General features: G+C 49.1%; 1 protein-coding gene across 50 annotated transcripts in view; it reads left to right on the top strand.

Annotated features, from left to right (window-relative positions):
- The window catches only part of LRRFIP1 (LRR binding FLII interacting protein 1), a 139,691-nt gene extending 121,395 nt beyond the window's left edge, over positions 1–18,296 (top strand). For 39 of the 50 annotated variants that reach the window (XM_078450709.2, XM_078450706.2, XM_078450707.2 and 36 more), the window contains 2 exons: positions 1,540–1,681; positions 4,114–7,116. In XM_078450709.2, the coding sequence (XP_078306835.2) occupies positions 1,540–1,681; positions 4,114–5,810 (1,839 nt within the window). In that variant the 3' untranslated portion in view covers positions 5,811–7,116. Of the gene's footprint in view, positions 1–1,539; positions 1,682–4,113; positions 7,117–11,579; positions 11,630–13,202; positions 13,321–14,191; positions 14,272–15,357; positions 15,463–17,424 lie in introns of those variants that run through there. The other 11 variants (XM_078450731.2, XM_078450726.2, XM_078450725.2 and 8 more) reach the window with 1 other exon arrangement.
- The last annotated feature ends 1,703 nt before the right edge of the window (positions 18,297–19,999 follow it).

Genomic DNA, 19,999 nt, shown 5'->3' with positions numbered 1-19,999 from the left:
GAGTTAAAAACGAAAAAACCCACGTGACAGCGGATTCCGGGGTTCTCAACAATGACTGCGTGTGCAAACTGGTGTTAGTTAATTTTGTGTCATTGGTTTTAGTTGTGTTTGTTTGTTCTTGTTTTTTTTTTTTTAATGTTTATTTTTGCGAGAGACAGAGACAGAGAGAGAGAGAGAGAGGGGCAGAGTGCTAGTGAGGGAGGGGCGGAGAGAGAGGGAGACACAGAACCCAAAGCAGCCTCCAGGCTCCAAGCTGTCAGCACAGAGCCCCGACGCGGGGCTCGAACCCGTGAACCCGGAGATCATGACCTGAGCCAGAGTCTGGCGCTTCACCGACTGAGCCACCCAGGCGCCCCAGATTTTAATCCTGGTAATTACAAATCTTAGGTTCACTGACACTGAAGAGACACATCCAATGAGCACAGGTTCCCTCGGGTCTGTTTACAAGCATATCTGATCCCGAAAGCAACTCTGATTTCCAGGAATTTTTTGGGTCTTTGTCTCACATTCATTAATAAATTCTCCAGGAGATTACTCAAAGTTAGAGAACGTATGTGTTTCTTTTTATTGAAGACTCAAGTTTAAGGACTTCTCCAGCTGAACAGTGGTGCAGGTGAGGCCCACACTAACTAGACTTGGAGACCCAGTGGTTTGAGGAAAGTCCCACGTCCTGTTTGGGCCAAGTGAAGGGGTCTTCAGCTGCCGGCTGGACACTGAGTTAAGAAAAACGGGTCCAGGTGGGCTGTTAGCATTGTAGGAGACAGTGTTGGGAGAGGGTATGGCCATGGCCAGTTCCTACATCGGTGGTGGAAACACGTCAGTGTCAGCTGCTTATATTCAGGGGTCAAGGCCACAGCGGTCAACCAGGGGGAACAGGTTCCTATCACTGCTCCTCCCAGGGCTGTGAGCCCGGCACGGGGGCTGCCTCTAAGCTCAGGGAGACAGCCGTGGGCAGCAGGAGTGGTGAGTGAGTCTGAGATCCCTGGTGAAGTGCGCAGCCTGGGGCTGCCGAGCGTTAACTGGTTTTAGGGTGTTTGGCTGTGTGGTGAACGTGGACGATATTTCCTTTGAGTATAGCCGATGTTCCAGCCGCTTCTTAATTCCTCCTTTAGCACGAATTGTACTTATTCCTTTCAGAAGACGCACATAACCTCTTTCTTTATCTCTGTCTCTCTTTTTAAAGAATGCACCCAGGGTTTTAAAAGTGAGGTCACTTGACGGTGATTTGCTTGATGCCCTCCTTCGTGGCAGCCTGCGGGCCCAGTTACAAGGGATGCCTGTTAAAAGTGTCTGGTCACCAGCACATTAAAGCATGGGATTGATGGGTGCCTGTAAGAAAGAGGCGGCCCTTGGAGGAAGATGTCCCAGATTTGTGTGTGTTGATAGAATGCTTCTGAGCGTGGTGTCTGCTGCTTCTCTGACTCTGTGGAAGTTTCTGGACTTCGTGGAAAAAACAGTTTCTTTTTAATTATTATTAACAAAACAGAGTTTTAACCTAATATCAGTCAGCGAGTATTACGAGTCTGTTTTTGTCCCCAGAAACACGGAATAGTCCTCAATTCAGAGATCACTACCAATGGAGAGACTTCCGACACCCTAAATAACGTTGGACACCGAGGTCCTACCAAGATAACAAAAGAAGAGTTAAATGCTCTCAAGACGATGGGGGACGGGACGCTAGGTAAGTGCCGATTCTCCTTTGCGTTCTTGTATCTTCCGGTCAGCATCGGTGCACCTTCCATGCATTATTAGAATTGGCGTAATCATCACTGATCAATTAACCATCACCCAGCATGCCATGCGTTCTGTCACTTCATGGGAGTTTCCTTGCCGAGCGGTGCAATCACCCACGTGTGTTTTCTGGCACGCATCTCTGTGCTCACCACCGATGGCTGAAGAATACATTTCTCTTGCTTCTCAAAGCCACCAAGCGAAACTGTGAAACACAAGGAAGATCGTCTTGAACTTAAGGGACCGTTTGGGCAGTACTGTTTGCCTCTCCTCAGATATGTGCCAAGTACGGCTTTTAACTTACTCCGTTGCAGATTTCTTGAAAGGTCAGAACAGCCAAGGCTGTAGAGCGAGTGAGTGAGTTAGTTAACGCTGTTTACAAGAACCGCACATTCTACCCACCATCCATTCGGTGTTTTGAGGCCATGAGGTGCCCGCGGACGGTGGCTTGGGGCTTGTGACACACAGTCTGGTTGCCATTCTCAAGCTACCACTCAGGTGCCCTAGGTGAGGGGCAAAGGGGGGGGGGGGGAACGAGGCGGACAGGCAGCCCCAGGCTGGTAGAGGGGGTGGGAGGGACAAGACAGACAGGCAGCCCCAGGCTGGAGGGTCAGAGTGGGAGTTGGACCTTTACCGACAGGAGTCTGACTATGCCTTCCCCGTTGTCAGAGGTGCTGTCCCTCTGTAGGTCACATTTTGTTTTCTGCAAGAATGTAAATTGGGAAACCCAACAGACAGTAAGAATATTTGCTGCAGTTTGCAAACACCTGCAAAGATTCACCCGTTGAGGTTTGTCGTAATATTTGGCTTTTGGATAAGCTTTCGGAATCTGGTGTGCAGCCGTCGGAATCCGGCCAGCAGATATGGCCTCCTTGTCACTTAGGACCAGCTGTGCTCCTGCTTTTTACAGCGAGGCCGCAGTACAGCCAGGGCCCGTGACTTTGAGTTCCACTTGGAAGCTTTCATCGTACTGCCTTATTCATGGAAGTGTAGACACCTGTAGGCCCGTGCTTCTCAAGACTCGCTTCCTAGGGAGATACTCTGTTACCTTTACAACATAATGCGTGTATGCTACACGCATACGGCGCCCTGTGTGTAAGTTGCTGAAAGGACAAAAATGGGTTGATTTCCATCATACCTTTATATTAGCTCTGTGAGCAGCTGGGAATTTGATCGTGCTGCTCTCGTTCAAATATACATTTTATAAATCTTCGTTCACCATTTAGGAAACCAACCCTTAAAGAACCAGACATATCCCTTTTATCAGTGAGCTTCAAATGTTTTTTGACCGCAAATCCCCATCAGTAAAGACTTACGGGACCTTCCCAATATGTATATTTTTAATCTGCATATCCACATATGTATCCGCAAGTATGCATATATACATGTACACACACTATTTTATCAATGCCGAGTGTGTGTCATAAAACCTGTGCCCCAATAGACCTCTTTAAAGGGTGAAGCAAAACTACCAGAAGTCCTACTAATGTTCCCATTTTGTCTGGGCTGAGTGGACCCACGGTGGAGACCACAGTGGTAGAAAATTATCAGGCTTTCACTTCATAGCAACATGGCACCTAATACGCCAGGGGTGTGTTTGTTTGGGGAATCTAAGCTGTAAGCGTTCATTCCAGAGTAGTGACGTGGTTTTTTTAGTTCGTAATTCTTTAGTTGGTGAATAACTGATCGTTAATTAAGTGGTCATCTTGCCCTTGAGTGTTGGCCTCTGCTGAAACACCCCCTCCCCCCCAGTCCGTTAGGGAAGGAAGCAGGGGTGTGTCAGGCACAGGCTGCTTTCTCAGAAACACAGTAATTAGATGGTGGGGGGTTGATTTCCTTTTACCTCATGTGAGCTATTTCAGAAGCATCTCCCTTAGGACTGACCAAAGGTTGAATTTCTTCAGGTGAATTGCAGGTTTCAGATGACTTGAAGGGGGTTTTAGAGCCACGTGATGGGCAGTGCAGGTGGACAGCTGAGGAAGTAGGAGTAGCCCAGACGCGTGTTTGGAAATGAGAAGAGGGAACGGGGACTGGAGGTCGTTCTTAAACGCCTCATTTTGGATTGTTTGGCTGCCCGATCCAGAGCTCTATTTGTTAAACCTTAACGGCACCCTTTGAAAACCAGTTCGCACGAGATGGCACCAGCCGCCACTCTTGCCTTGAAGATGGCGGCAGTGGCCCTCGCTGATCAGATGTTGGCTGACGCAATGGCTGCTTTGCCGCACGGAACTGGCGAGGGCTTCTGTTTCGTGTGATTCTCTGGCGAGTCTCTCTCCTTAGGAACGGGGTCGGGTGGGAGAGAGAACATGTGTTTACGCTGTAATATGTGTTAAGCGGTCGCCACCTCACGGGGTCCCTTCAATTTTCTCAATGGTCTTTTAGGAAGAGCCAGTGAAGTGGAGGTGAAAAGCGAAATTGTGGAGAATGTGGGGGAAAAAGGAATGTTGCAGAATACTGAGCAAGAACAGCACACAGAGGACCCAGCACGGGAGCGTGCAGACACAGAGGTGTTCCATGCTGGTGGAAATGCCGAGGACCAGAAAGCCTCTGAAGACAGGGCCCCCTCGCTGGGAGTCTTAGCAGATGGTCCCGATGAGGAACGCGTTCCAAACCAGAGTCTAGAGAATGCTTCCTTTCTTGAAAACACGGAGCAGGTTGAGTCCACACCAGACGACAGGACTGGGGCTTCCCTTGAGCGGTCCGACTGCTTGGGTGAATTAGATGGTGAAATCCCAGGTCCTGTGGCTGAGCAGGACAGTTACAATGCCTTGGATATCAACAACCCAAGTAAAGAATCTGCAGAAACACAGGAAGATTTGAAAATCTTGGGAGAGGGTAGCACAGAGCCATGTCAAGAATCTGCATCTCCACAAACACCTGAAATTGGAGAGCTGGGCAGTGTAGACACGAGGGAGCGAGGCGGGAGCCCCACAGAGGGTGTGGTGGAGGCAGGGCCAAGGGGGCTTGGGGAGCAGGTGGGCACAGTAGCCTCCAGACCTCCGAGGTATAACAGTGACACCGTGAGTGATGATGAAAAGTACGCGGTAGATGTCCCCACCGAGTTGGACCCGAGCTCAGGGCATGACCTAGAGAAAGAGCCCGCCACGCAGGAAGTTGCTGAGCCCAGGGAGCTCCCAGTTCAGAGCACAGCGGTAGGTGAGGAGAGTGATGAAAAGGAGGACCAGGAAAGGGGGCCGAGGGATGAGAAACCAATCCAGACGGAAGTGCGGAACGTTCCTTGTTGTCCAGCAGCCGAAAGCAGTCCTCAGGGAACAATGGATCTAGGTGTGGCAGACACAGAAAGCGAGCCCCCAGATCCGAAAGAACCCGAGGAAGAAAAGAATGACCAACAGGGAGAGGCATTGGATTCATCCCAGAAGAAGACGAAGAACAAGAAGAAGAAAAACAAGAAGAAAAAACCACTGGCGCCTATAGAGACCCTGAAAGATGTTAAGAAAGAGTTAACATTCCAGAACCCAGATTTAAGTGAAGTTAAGGAAGAAGAGCAGGTAAAATTTACTGACGAAAAACCAGTTGTAGAAGCACAAGATGAGGTCACTGAAAGCCCAGAAAAGGAAAGTGTAGCAGGAAGCAGTGAAAATGTTGATGGTCCAGAAAATCCTAAAATTGAGTCGGATGAAAAACTTAACCAAGAAGATGAGGGCGTAAACACTAAAGCGGGGAAAGAAGCAGCCGATGGCGACACATGGGGGTCGGGAGGTGACGCGGCCCAGTCGTCAGGCGCGATGAAGGAGCCAGATGAAGCCGTTCTAAAGGATGGCGCCGAACAAGATGGCGCCACCCACAGCATTCCAGAACCAGGGAGTGCAGAAGCTTCCGGCGGCACCCTGCTGGAGAATGAAAGCCCCCTCGAGGACATCGACGGCGCGTCTCACACAGGAAGCACAGAGCCGCAGGAGATGACGGAATGTGCCAGTCAGGTAGTCCGGAAGGTTGTAGAGGATGAGGATGACCTAGCACCCGCAGGAGAGCTGGGAGCCTCCGATTCAGAAAGCAAAGACCAGCCGAGAGGCGGAAGCGAGAAGGGCAGAAGCAAAGAGGACTGCACCCTGTCGTAAGTGGAGTGGAGGCTGGCTGTAGAGGGGCCAAGGACTGCACAGTAGGTCCAGCTGTCAGAGGCTCATCTGCTCTTAACACCGGCGAGGCTCCTAAAACGGCCCCCGTTGATTCAGACGCACCACGTGACAGTCAACCACCGAGCTGTCTACCACGTTGAGTTATAGACTGTTACTTGGGGATGGATACTTCCTCGCTAAGCCTGTCACCCCGATTAGAAAGACACGCTTGTAATCAGTATGCGTTCCAACTGAGAGCACTCCAGTAGTGTCTCTCCTAACACTTCGTATTTCTGCTTAAATTCCACCTAAAGCTATTTAGCACTTGCCTTAGGCTGATACTCTTGACCAAATCTGTCGGCATACAGTTGACCAAATGGCATTCTGAGACTTCCATACTGTAAGTACAGTGATATTTAAATTGATTTGTCGCATTCAAACGTGTGCTTTCATACTTGATTTTGATGTGTACGTTATAACCTATGAGGTATTTTATTTTAAAAGGAAATAAACGGCCAAATAGCGTATAGGTCACGGAGTGATAAGATTTGCACCTTAGGACAGTAATGCATCATGTTAGGGATAAGAAAGCACTGGGAGATCTCCCTTCCCTTTACCGCGTTCAAATATTTTATCTCAAACCAATAACCTTTTGATCTCATTGTTAATGATACCTGAATTTGTTTTATAGATTTTGACCTCACTCTGTGCTGATCATGTACCAAAGCCATTTTATACAAATATTTTTTTTTTAATTTGTTTCTGGAAGAGACGTACATTGAAATTGTATTTCCTAATGCGGTATTGGGGGGGGGGGGGGACCATTTCTAAAATTGTTTAGGTTTTCTTAACCTTAAAATTACTTCTCTTTCTATTTGTCTAAGTGTTACTCAATCCAAAACGGGACCATTTTTGTGCAAACTGCTCATTGGACTGTAACAGGATATTTTAAATAGAGAATCACTTTTGGTGTTTTGGTATAAATATTTTCCTTTGCTGTTTCTCAGTATATTCTTATTGGAAAATTCTTGATTTGATCTTCCTGAAGGAAGTCTATCTTTTCTATACAAGGAAGCCTTTTAAAAAGTAATTGTAAAGTTAAATAAAAAATATTGTGAAATGTTAAAATTACAAAGGACTGTACATGATGAATGCTGTTGACACTTTGTGAGATTATATGAATTCATGTCACTGTTACAAGATATAATTGAATGCAAAAAAAAGACCAGAACCTCAATAAAATTTGAGGCAAGTGTGTTATTATGTAACTGAAATAAAAAAAAAACCCCAACATTTTATAATTTGACAAGCCTGTGACTCCAGTCTTTGGCCTACTTGAATTCTGACTGCCTAAATATGGTCTTAAAAGTAGTACCTACTTCTGGACTGCTGATTCCCAGTTGGCCTTGGGTGAAGGACTCATGCTTGATGCTCTTTGTCAGTAATGAATCAACTTCTCTCCGGGCCCCTAGGCCAGGGCCAGTGTTGGACCTTCCTGGGGAGAATTGAGAAGATCTTCCCTCATAGACTCCCCTGTGATCTGTGAGTCTGGTGAGGAACCCCATTCTGTTAAGAAAGCTCTCCATTCTGTTACTGTGTTGACCCATCCCAACACTTAGAATGTTTTGAAGAATATGGTGGAAATAAACATTGACTCTTCCTGTGTAAGTATCCTGAAGTCGGGGACTGATAAGCCCTCTCCACCTGTGCCAGCTACGTGGACAAATACAAGGCTTGCCAGAGACTCAAGTCCAAGGACTGCAAAGAACTTGAAAGGGGGTCGGCGGCTGCCTGTAACTTCAGCAAAGCCGCATCCACCCTGGAATGCACGTTTGGAAGCAGTTCCCATTCCTACTTCCAAAGGCCCCTGGGGAGGTGATTCGACAACCAAACTCACTAAATGGTGACATCATCCAACCATTTTAAGGGCTTTCTTGCCTCTGTTACTCAACAGCATATGTAAGGGCACTGTGGCATGCTTCATACCCCTCAGGCCAGCTGTCCAGGGGTCGATCATCCACTCACTCATTTAAGTAATGGACTTTTTGATCACTTCATATCCGGAAGGCACTGTGCCCGTAGACAGGCAGATACGACCCAGCTCCTAGTGGACGGGGACAGCTGAGAATCAGCAAGTGAGCAAAGAAAGAAGAAAGGGATTCTGAACAGCCAACCCATTTCTTGATAATCTAAGAGCCTTCAGTGTGAACATCAGTGACCCTGCTCCAAGGGGGAAATGACATTGTGGCACGGCGATTGGTGTCCACAGGAAGGCCCTTAAAATTACCAAGAAATCGTTACCGTAGGTATATTCAGGTCAGGAATTCACAGAGGCATATGAGGCAATTTGGAAAGATTCCGAGTCAAAAGATTGACTCAGAAAAGAATGGAAAGTCTACCTGTCAGCCCCATCCCCAGAGCAACCCAGGCCCCTGAGATTTCAGTATGATCCAGAACAGAGGAAAGCACTGATCACTGATACCTTAAATCAAAAAATGAGAATATTTACCAGCCCCAAACCAGAACATACCACTGTATATAAAATGGAACTCTTCCTTCAAAAGCATAATTAAGTGTAATTATGAGTATATACAGAAAACAGGGAAAGGTAACAGAATTTTGAATTATGGGCTATTACGATAGAGGCTGAGAATCAATAAATTTTTTTTCAAGAGTTTTTAGGAATGAGATGTATTGCCCTGAGTTTTGGTGAGCAGAAAACCTGAACATTTACGTTTCCACGGTCACGAGGACCCTGGAGTGTTGGTTCTGGGAGTTGACACAGATAGACTCCTCTCCTAGGAGACCACCTTGTACAGCACGCCATCGAAACAAGGAACACCTCAGTGAGATTCGTTCCAAATGTCCAGGCTCCGGAAGGAGAGGAAGGGGTGTTTGTGCCTGTGTTATGTTAGACTATATGCTTATTCAGTGTGATGATTGTATACAGTGAAAACTGTGTCTTTCAGGAGCAAGGCTTTCACTCACTCTTTCCTTTTCATTCTATCCACTGTGCCTTTTACAGCAAGGCTTACATTTTTTTCAAGATGTGAATGACCTCGGTGGTGCTGATGTACACAGTTCCCCTCTGTACAGACCTCTCAGGCCTGTAAACACAGGGAAAGACCTTTCCCTGTTCTGCCTTTTGCCAAAAGGAGAGGCTCTCTTGGAGGGGCCAGGGGGAGGCTGGCCCCAGGGACGATGAAAACTGTCCACGTGGGTTATAGTCCCAACTAAGTCAGTGCGAGGCAGGAGTGGATTCTTGAGAGACCTCAGCCTCCTGCTCACTCTCTTTGCAAATGCAGAGGGGAGGTGGCTTGTCCTCTGCTGTGGGGAGAGGAGGCCTGAGGCCCACAACGGCTGAAATTAATCCCCACAAGGGAAATTATGCTCCCGGTCGTGTATTATTATCCCCCCTGCCACCCCGTCTTCGTTTGCTCTCTGAAAATGGAATCGGAGCCCGCTCTCTTGAGTCGTGGGCCAGATCCAGGCAAAGCAGCACAGAGGAGGAGGGCTCGGGGACAGTGGTGGCTGCCGGTGGTTGACAAGGCTGTACCTGGACAGATGGGGTGATGATGTGCAGGCCAGAAGAATGACCAAGGAGAACAGGGGTTCAGAGACTTCGGGAGCGCTCTGCACTGGCCGCCCCCTGTCCCGAGACCTTGTCACTCTGAGTGTTTCTCATTTCACGGGTCTTAACTTGTGTACCGGAAAGTTTATTGGAGTTTAACACAGAAAAACCCGGCTTTTTAAAAAAATTGAGACCTTTTAATAGCCAACTCATTTTGACTTCTCCGTTTAAGAGAAAAGTCTGAAGTTGAAACACCGTGACTTCGTTTTCTTTGACGCCTGGTTTCTAAAAGCTGCAATTGTGGTCTTGAAATGAATGGTTTACGTCTATTTGTAACTGAGTATTATGAGCCAACGATGAGCGGTGACACTTGGTAAATACAGGGTAAAGGTGGGTGTGCGGTACTCTGGTTAAGGATTCCGGTAAGCATACCGACGATGCCCCACCGTGCAATCAACAAACCAGGCTTGGTTTTTAAACCTGCAAAAAAACCGTTTTTTTTTTTGCAAAAAGAACAGCAAAAAGCTGTTTCGTCTTCTTCATACCAAATTAATTTGCTCCTTTCTCTCTTCCGTTCTCTTCGAACAATTTAGTTTTTAAACTTCCTCTCCAATTCTGCTTCCAAACTTTCCTTCCTTGAAAGTTTACTTCTCTGTTTCCATATTCTCGCCATAAGAGTGAAGGTCACGTTACCCTTATTTTTTGTTGGCTGGTGCTATTGTTACATCTTAACCTTGGTTTTGTACTTGCTACCCAGGATATTTGGAGTCTTCTAATAGAAAGAAATATCGTAATAAAAGCGCACAATACGTAGGTGAGCTTTAAGATCATTTTCAAGTATATTCAGTGCCTCTTACGATGCCTACGGTTTTTGTATATAGACTATAAGATAAAAAGTAATATTGAACAAAGAGCTGAGCTTATATTTCATTTCAGCGTTGGGTGGGCTTGCGGAAGAGAAAGCATAAGATATCAGAAGCAATTTGATTATGCACGTTAAAATGGAATCCAGAAGATCACAAATTGATGGTTGACATTTCTGGTTTTAGTTCTTTTGTAATTGAAAATAACAACTTGGGGTGTTGGGGAAAACAACTTAGAGAAAGCGTGTAACTTGGGGAACCATGTGAGATAGGTGATTTTTTTTTTTAGATGCAAACAAATTGCATTTTATACAGATTATTTCCTTTTCACGTGGTGAGTCGGAGCTGCGCAGTGTGAGAGCAGTGTCCCCTCGGGAGTAAGAGTCTGGGACCGGGAGTCGGGCTCCGACACCGAGGTCCCGGTTTAGATCTGGAACAACAGAGGAGGCCGCGGTGAGGGGTGTGGCCCTGAGGACAGTTCTTAGCTGTTCTGGGCCGCGGGTGCTCGCCTGTAGAAGAGGGATGGAGTATTGAGGCACACCCGTAGGGCTTTGCGGGTGAAGGCACACCTGCTCGAGCCGAGCGGGGACGCAGTGACCGTGCAGGACCCATTAGCATCACTGTCACCATCGCACCATCCTGATGTGTCCTTTAAAGTGGTGTAGGGTTTTGCCCAAACCCAGCCCTTGGTCTCCTCTGTATTCGAGATCGTATTCCTCAACACCCCTTCAAAGAAATGGTTGGGGACGGATCCTGAGATGCTTCTGTCTGGGGTGGGGGAGGGTGACGGGGACCTGGAGCGTTACCGCGTCTGTCTCGAGACAGTATCCGCTCTTGACGAGCAGGTTAGCAGACTTAAGGTTCGTGGGACGTGTAGTCAGAGCTCTGACACTGGTGAGCCTGTGAGAGAAAAGAGAGCAAGAAATTCTCCTGGGATATAAACTCGGAAAGTCAAGGACAATGAAAATGCCCCTGACATGAACCACGACGCCCAGTGCGTTCGCACCTTGCTAATGATGTTAAACCATGAAGCCTGTGAGATCTTGTGTTGCAGTGTGGTTGCTCTTGCATGTTAACCCAAAGTAGAAGATTAGCCTGTTTGCATGCAGCCGGATGCTACCCGTGATGAGATAAGCATGTTGTAGGAGGTTGACCCAACTCAACCTCCCTCGGCTGACGTCCTCCCCAGTCCTGTCTGTGGCCTCATTCGCTGTGGTACGTGCATAATACCTTCATCATTCGTTTCACTAACCTCAATGCTCATTCTTCAGTTTGGCGGTCTGCTGAAAGGTGCCCTACGCGGAGCCACCTCAACCTGTGTCTTTTTGGTTTCTTTAGATATTAGGTTGAAAAAGCTTGTTGATGAACGGGAATGCTTATTGGAACAGGTAACAATCTTTTTATTACTTTATGACCTCTGCGGGGGTGGGGGGGGGGCACCTGAACGTCTCCCTTCGTCGGGAAAACCCTAGCATGTCATGTCTGCGGATGATCGAGCCAACCTGTGTTCTTGCTGTTTTTATCCAAGTAGGGCATCATAGGTCATGCGAGGCGTAGAGAGGATGTCCCCAAAGACTCAAGGCCACAGAACTGAATTTGGGATGCTCCATGCAAATTGCTGCTTAAAATAAATATTTATGTGAAGAGCCTAGATTAGCCATTGAGGCAACGAGGCAAGAGCTCTACTGAGTCACCCCAGACACCACTTCTCTCACTTCCGCTGGCTCATAGAAGTCGGTTTTGGGATCTCTGGGCGATCAGCACCCCTTTCCAGCAGATGTTCTCTTGTTCCAGCCGATCAAAGTTGTTTTAATTGGGGTTTACCTTCATGGCTCTCTACCACTCCCGGAAACACTAACCAGCTGTCCCATTTGGTCTTTTTTGTATGCAGCATGGTTCTTAAGCCCTGCCACAGTCACTTTCTAAGGAAACTCAGTTCCATTGTCCTTCATGAGCGTAATCAAAGGTATTTTTGCCTTACTTGTGACAATTCTCTTGAAGAGTTCCCTCAAAATCGGGGAAAGCGCTCAATGTGGTGGCAGCATTGAGGTTCCTTTGATCTTTTAAGAACGTGTATCCATCGCGATTCCGTACTTATTTTCTCAGAGCAGAGAGCACCAACGGTCAGCATGGGGTGGGGGGTCTGATTTGGTGGTGCTGGTCGCTCGGGGAGGCGGGGTCCCCCAGGTCCCCCAGGCCCCCGGGGGATGGAGGTTAACAGCACAAGGGCTGGGAGACTCCCCTAGACACCGTAACTTTCTGCAGCCCTGCCTGCTGACTGCATTTCCGGCTCTACCTGGCTCTCCCCGGGCAGAGGAGAGCTCTGCAGGGGCCAGCTCCTTGAAGGTGGCACCCCTGCACCTTGACCGGGCTCTGTGCGCGACCACACGGTTCTGCTGGCGACACGATTACAGTATTTCTGTGCCTGGGGGGATCCAGAAGGTCCTTCCTGGCTTCTTAGTGAATAAAGAAAAGGTGACCCGGCACACCGACTTCCTAACCCTTAGATAAACACTTCAAGTGTTTTATGTACCATCTCCTCCTGAACTCAAGAGGAATTTCAAACTTAGAAATAACCTTTCACCCCAAGTTACAAAATAATGTATGTCTGATATTGTAAATCTAATTCCATTTTCACCCGTTCTGCCATCACTTTCTGAGAAAAGCACTAACCGGCCAAAGTTTTTCATTGACTTGGTTTGGTTATTAGAGAGGAGAGACTCCCTACTCAGGTGGCTGGTAGATTATAACCTCTTACTACGTTTTTCTGGTACCTCGTCACGTAACCCCTATTCTTTGGCACCTTGCAGACACACGGAATAACTCCAGAGCAACATCTGATTGTATTTATGGGGTATTGTTTCTTTACACTCTGCTTCCTTCCTGATAGGCTCTAAGCTCAGCTTTTCAGTCTCCTTGAGAATGGAGAAATTCACGTATTTTATCGGTGGGTGTTTTCAGATTAAGAAACTCAAAGGGCAGCTGGAAGAGAGAGAGAAGAATGGCAAGTTAGACAACCTGCGTCCTGGAGATGACGTCTTAGAAAACGGGACAGACATGCATGTAATGGACCTACAAAGTAAATGTCAACCCTTGTGTAGGAGTGAATGCTTTACGTGTCCTATTTTTATCATATTTGCGCTGGAAGAGAAAAACCATCCTCGCAAAAAAAGCCTGGTGCTCCCCTTGGCTGCCCCCAAACCCTTGAGCACAAGAGTGCAAAGAAGTTTCTGTGTGGGATTGAACAAGGATGGGCAGGTGGGTGGAGCAAGGATGTTTCTGTCTGAGCCTAAAGAATAGAACAGGTGCGCCAAGATAGCACCAGGTGGCGCCCCATGAGAAACCAGATTTACTCCGCTGGACACAACTGCCTTTTTTTTTTTTTTTTTAATGTTTATTTATTTTCAAGAGACAGAGACGGAGCGTGAACAGGGGAGGGGCAGAGAGAGAGGGAGACACAGAATCCGAAGCAGGCTCCAGGTTCTGAGCTGTCAGCACAGCTTGAACCCACAAACCCCGAGATCACGACCTGAGCCGAAGTCAGCCGCTTAACCGACTGAGCCACCCAGGCGCCCCGATTATAACTGCCTTTTGATCAGCCTGTTGTATGGAAAAATTCAAAGGCGTTTTTCTATACACGTAAACCAGAAAGAAGCTTAAAGGAGATAAAACTCCTCCCAGTCTCCCCCGCCCCCCGTGTGCCCCACCCCTACCATTTCTTCGTCCTCTGTGCCCGCAGGTGCTCTCCTGCCTGGCACTTGCCATCCTGGGCTCCTGGAGAACCCGTGCCTTCTCCTGTCTCAGCCCCACCAGGTGTGGGGCCACAGGCCAGGACCTAACAGATTTGCATGCCGGTTACTAAGGAAGGGCTTGGTTCCCAGTAACTATTGTTTCAGCACTTCAAAAAGCCCGAAGAGCTTAACACGTGTTCCTTCTCTCTCACCCTTTAGGGGATGCCAACAGACAGATCAGCGACCTCAAATTTAAACTTGCAAAGTCTGAGCAAGAGATAACAGCATTAGAACAAAATGTACGTGCACGCTTTGAAGCAATATTGGGCAGAGTGACAGTGATGATTGAGCAGGTTGTACTTGCTAGAACTCGCTCGGAAAGGCTGAGCACCGAGAGGCGCAGACAGATTTCTAGAACCAAAAAAGGTCCTCCGTGTATTTCCTGCAGAGAGAGACTAGGGAAGGGAAGATCACTATTGGGATTCGGGCTGTTGTAACGGATACTCACCCTTTATAAACAATGCTTGGTTGTAGAAAATCACTAAAGTGGCTGGGAAGTTTTTAAAGTTTGTTCTTTAAAGATAATTTATTTAATTTTAAAACACCTCACGCAGCGACATTCCTCTTGCCTGGATTTTTCCGTCTTTCTCTCCCAACCAGGTGGCTCTCTCTGGTTCCTAGATTTGGGGTATTCATTGCCTCCAGCATGCTGGGCAAATTTGGGGCAAACTGCGTCCTAACCAAAGGGAGAGTTAAAAATGGTACTCTCTCCCCCTCAGTTATGGGTCTGCGTGGCTTGAACTCTGGGGGATGTTGGAGGACAGAGAAGTGAGAATGGCATCCTACGGAAGGCGTTTAGGAAGCATGCTGTGGCCTCCGTGGACCGAGGGTCTCCACTGGGCCGTGGCTGCTTCTGTCTCTCGCCGCAGACCTGGCTGGGGACTGCCATCCCAAAGCCTCCGACTCCTCCCCCCTGCTATTTCCCGGGCTTTCCTTCTCCCCTGCCACCTCCACGCCATGCCACCCCAGGAGACACTGGACCAGAGCGGAGGTCCTTTGCCTAAGTGTCGTTCTGCATCGACCTGCCTCCTCCAGCAGGATGGTACCATGGAGGGAAGGGGACAGCAGCACTGTGGGAGCCACCCTTCTGGACCAGGGGTCAGAGAGGGAATGAGGCCCTAGCAGGTGTCAGCAGGGGGTGCTCTGAACAGCTTGCGTGGCTGGAACCTACACGATAGCCCAACATGCTAGATCATACGATTTGCATCGTCTGTCCCCCCGCCCCATTCCCTAAGCCACACCCCTTGGTCTCACATGTGATAAAGCAACTGGAGAAAGAAAACAGGCCTATGAATTTATACATACGGTGTTTCCCTTCCTTTTAGGTAATAAGGTTAGAGAGTCAAGTATCACGTTATAAATCGGCAGCCGAAAACGCCGAAAAGATAGAAGATGAACTTAAGGCTGAAAAGCGGAAACTCCAAAGAGAGGTAAATTTTCTAGGCCGTTTCCCGGGAGAGCGGGACGATTGTCCAGCTGGCAGCACAGGGCAGGGGGGAGGGAGGGGGACATCTGCCTACGTCACGGGGAGCCTGGGGCCAAATCACGGTCATCATGGTACCACCCTCCGTGGGGCCGCCTTCTCAAGGCTGCCGCTGAGAGTCTGTCTGTCCTTCTGCCCAGCCGCCTACAGACGAGCTTCTCTCGAGTTCTTTGTGTCTTTGATTTTCTACAACTTCACCCTAGTGTGCTGTCTGCAGGCTTCTTGCTGTTCTGCTGGCTCAAGAGCGTGTGGTGTCTCTTGCATCCATGAAGTCTATTTTCTTTTTTTTTTTTCTTTTGCATTTATTTCCTTTTGAGAGAGTGAGACAGAGCACAGTGGGGAGGGGCAGAGAGAGAAGGAGACACAGAATCTGAAGCAGGCTCCAGGCTCCGAGCAGGTGTTCGGCACAGAGCCCCATGTGGGGCTCGAACCCCCACAAACCGTGAGATCATGACCCGAGCGGAAGTCACCAACCGACTGAGCCACCCAGGTGCCCCCAGGAAGTCTTTTTTCTAAGTCAAGTACGGAAAGTTTGCAACCATGACCTCCTTAAGTATTCCTCTTCCCTGGTGTGTCCACTCCCCCGCGGGGGTTCCAACCCGAGGCCAAGGCCGGCTGGCGGACCGTCCCTGCAGCCCGCGCATTTCTTAGCCACCTGACCTTGTACTTCCCACTTCCTGGCTGCACTGGTGACGAATCTTCCGGTTCACCTTTTCTGGTTTTAAAGTGTATTCATTCCTGATGCTTTCCTGTTGTGTGGTCACATGTGGTCCTGCTTCTTTGTTAACTGTATCCTTATTTCTTTAAAGATGTCGTACACGGGTTGGGGGGGAGTTTCAGTCAATTGAGCGTCTGACTTCGGCTCAGGTCATGATCTCATGGGTCATGAGTTTGAGCCCCGTATCAGGCTCACTGCTTTCAGCGCAGAGCCTGGTTTGGATCCTCTGTCCCTCTCTCTCTCTGCCCCTCCTCCACTCATGCTCGCTGTCTCTCTCTCTCTCTCTCTCTCTCTCTCTCTCTCAAAAATACACATTAAAAACAAAGATGTCACACACAGCTGTCCCGTTTTCCACGTCTGAGGATGGATTCGTGTCTTTGAGGGCCTGACCCTGTGGTTTCTTGCTTCTGCTGGTCAGATGGCTTGTCCTTCGTGCGTTGGGTGTCTTGTGAATCTATGCTTGATCGGCATTTGTAGGAACACTCCAGGCCAGACTTGGGGAAATTTCTTGCCGAGAGGGCTTGCCTCTGCCTCTGCCCTTGCCGGTGAGAGGGGACGCAGAGGGGGCTAACCTCGGGACCCCAGCCCCCCTCCCTGGAGGTTTTGGATCAGAAGTAGGGCTGCACACCCTGTTCCCACAATGCGTGTCTGCACAACCGCGTGGCTGCTGTACCCACTCCCCGGCCCCCACCTTAGGGCACCTGCACCTGCCTGCTGGTCCACGTGGCTCCCTGCTGTTGGGGCTTCCGTCTGACTCCCAGGCTCTGCGGCCCTGGCTCCAGGGAAGACCGTCCTGGCCTCAGGCGTTCCTTTCTGGTTGCAGAAGCCTTGCTGCCCAGGCTGTGGGGACCGACTCCCGCAGCTGGCCTGGGCCCCACTCTTCTTTCTCTGCCTCCCTTACCTTTTGTGAGACCCTCAGGACCCCCAAGACCGTGTCATAGGAGTCTGGGGCCAAGTTGTTCCAGAGGATGACTGTTGCCTAGTGACTCACGAGGCCAGAGTCTTGTCCTTTGTGTTACTTAAGGAATCGTCCAGAAAAATACGTCCACGCACAGATGCGTACGTATGGACCTCTAGGACCTCAGTGGGTCCGGGCTACGACCGCGTTTCCCAGTAGGCTGGAATCTGGGCGACCCTTTTACGTTTGGGGGAAGCGGGTTCCTCAAAGCGGCCTTTCCTCTTTGTTTGCAGCTGCGCTGCGCGTTGGACAAAACCGAAGAGCTTGAGGTGAGCAACGGCCACTTAGTGAAGCGTCTGGAGAAGATGAAGGCAAACAGGAGTGCCCTGCTGTCCCAGCAGTGAGCACCCGCCCTGCACACGAGCCTGGGCGGCGGACGGCGAGCGCTGTTTCGCGGGCTGGCCTCTGTCGCCGTCCGGGATTGCTGCTTCCTCCCCTGCTTCTGAGAAGGCCCGCCGGGCACTCGGCTCCCCTGCTCGCCCGCCCGCGGGAGCCCCCGCGGCCACCAGATGCCTCTGTCTGCGGCCCCCGCCACCCCCCCCACCCCCACCCCCCGGCGGGGCCGCCTCTCCGAACCTGCAGGTCGTTTTAACGAGCACATCGGGCCCACGGGAGCTCCGGGCTCCCACTGAACGTGGCAGTCGAAGTAAAGGCTAAACTGGGACTTGGGTTTTCTTTTCCTGTGTCTTGCTGAAAACTGAGGGGAAATGTCACGGTGTCGGGACTTCCTTTGGGGGCACAATCTACAAATGTGAGCGACTTCAGTAATATCTCTTAGTCTATGCTTTTCGTACACAAAACACTGTGGAACCACAAGCCATTACCAAGCGAAACTCTTTTCACTCGAAACAAGGGGATGGTCTAGAAGTAAAAGTGACCTTAAGAAGACTCTTCACAGGCAACAAATGAAGCTTTTCTAAGGGATTTTTGCATCGGTTCAATCATAAGGATACTTTTTTCCAGGGTAATTAGGCCATAGCTCCCCCGAAAAATGACAGCTTTCCATTTGCATTGTTTAATCCTTATATTTGGAATTGAAGTTGTTAACTTCTTTTAAAGAATGTACTGTTAGAAAAATTAAAACATGAAATGTTGAAAGACTTTAGCCATGTGGTTTGTGTTTTTTTTTTTCTTCCCACTGAGAAAGAAGATCTTTATTTCATATTAATTGTTCTGTACACGTGGGGTCATGTTTTTAAGCCTATCAAATCAATTAATTTCCCTTGCCCTGTGGAAAAGACAAAGAGTATATTCACAGGAATCGGAAGAGCTCACTTCCAAGAATTGGCATTCTTAGAATAAAAAATAAACTGAGGAAGTTACAGGCTAGAGACAACTGTGATTTCCTCAAGGACAGAAGTAGAGAAGGTCTGGCTACTTGCTAATTTTTAGTTACTCTGTGTATATTGCACCTGAAGTCAGCTTGGTGACGCGGGCCACCTTTTCGGGACATTAGCGAGCGCAAACCAAGGGTCACCCGAAGCTATACCTTGTGTTGACCCTGGGAGAGTGCTGGTGTGGGCGACGTGGGTGGGGCGCCTACGTTTGAGAAAATGCTCCCAGCACGTTGCTGGAGGTCACGAGGGCCCGTCCCCGGCACCGTCTGGGTCCAGGGCCCGCAAGGTCATATTGCATCAGGGCACAAGAGGGGTTCGTGTCTCCTCGCGCCGAGGACAGCTTACAGTTCAGATCTCCTTCCTGAGCACTCCATTGATCAGATCATCCAATCCCCAGTCCACGGTTGGTGCCCACAGACCTGCTATAGCTGATGCGTGTTCAGGACCAGTATTTGTACAGAAACCTCCTCTTGCGTTGATCCCGTGGAAGCTCCCAACTGTCCACAGCAACGTGGTTTCTACGTTGACCTAAGATTTGTCAGAATACGTTGGTTTTCAAAAGACTTCCGAGTTTGAAATTCTACTTAATGAGCGTTAAGCGTTCCGGGTTCTTTCAAGAATGCCATATATCTGGGTCCGGTCCAAACCCAGAAAATTTGAATGGGGAAAATTTAATATAAAGAATGATCGGCCCACCGCAGGGCATCAACTCCGAAGAAAGGGTGGAAGAGAATTCTAGAGAATGTCCTGGAGCTGAGGGAGAACACCCAAGAGAGGGCAAATTAGGATTGAGACCTCACTGGAGGGCCTGGGGCCACCGCCCATGAGAGGACAGACAAGTCACAGGGCGCCCGGGGGCTGACGCCAGCAGGCAGGAAACCGGGGGCCAGGACTGGGGAGCTAACTTTGCTGGAGCGTGAGCGCCTCCGGGTGGCCTACGTTGCACACCACAGACGCTGTGAACTAGAAAGAAGCAACCAGGAGCGGGGAGCCCTGGCTTCCTGCACGGTCTCTCCGACACCCTCTTCAGACCGAAGTGGGCCAGCCGGCAAGGAAGAGATGTTGACTTCATTGTCTTATGCTCAAGGTTTCTTTTCTTTTTATGAAATTTATTGTCAAATTGGTTTCCATACAACACCCGGTGCTCAGCCCAGCAGGTGCCCTCCTCGATACCCATCACCCACCCACCCCTCCCTCCCACCCACCCCTCCCTCCCACCCCCCATCAACCCTCAGTTCCTTCTCAGTTTTTAGGAGTCTCTTATGTTTTGGCTCCCTCCTTCTCTAACCATTTTTTTTTCTTCCCCTCCCCCATGGTCTTCTGTTAAGTTTCTCAGGACCCACATAGGAGTGAAAACATATGGTATCTGTCTTTCTCTGTATGGCTTATTTCACTTGGCATCACACTCTCCAGTTCCATCCACGTTGCTATAAAGGGCCATATTTCGTTCTTTCTCATTGCCACGTAGTAC

This window comes from Panthera onca, chromosome C1 (assembly GCF_046562875.1).
Source record: "Panthera onca isolate mPanOnc1 chromosome C1, mPanOnc1 haplotype 2, whole genome shotgun sequence".
NCBI lineage: Eukaryota > Metazoa > Chordata > Mammalia > Carnivora > Felidae > Panthera > Panthera onca.
The sequence above is the reverse complement of the archived record's forward strand: the minus strand, read 5'-3'. Positions and strand labels throughout refer to the sequence as shown.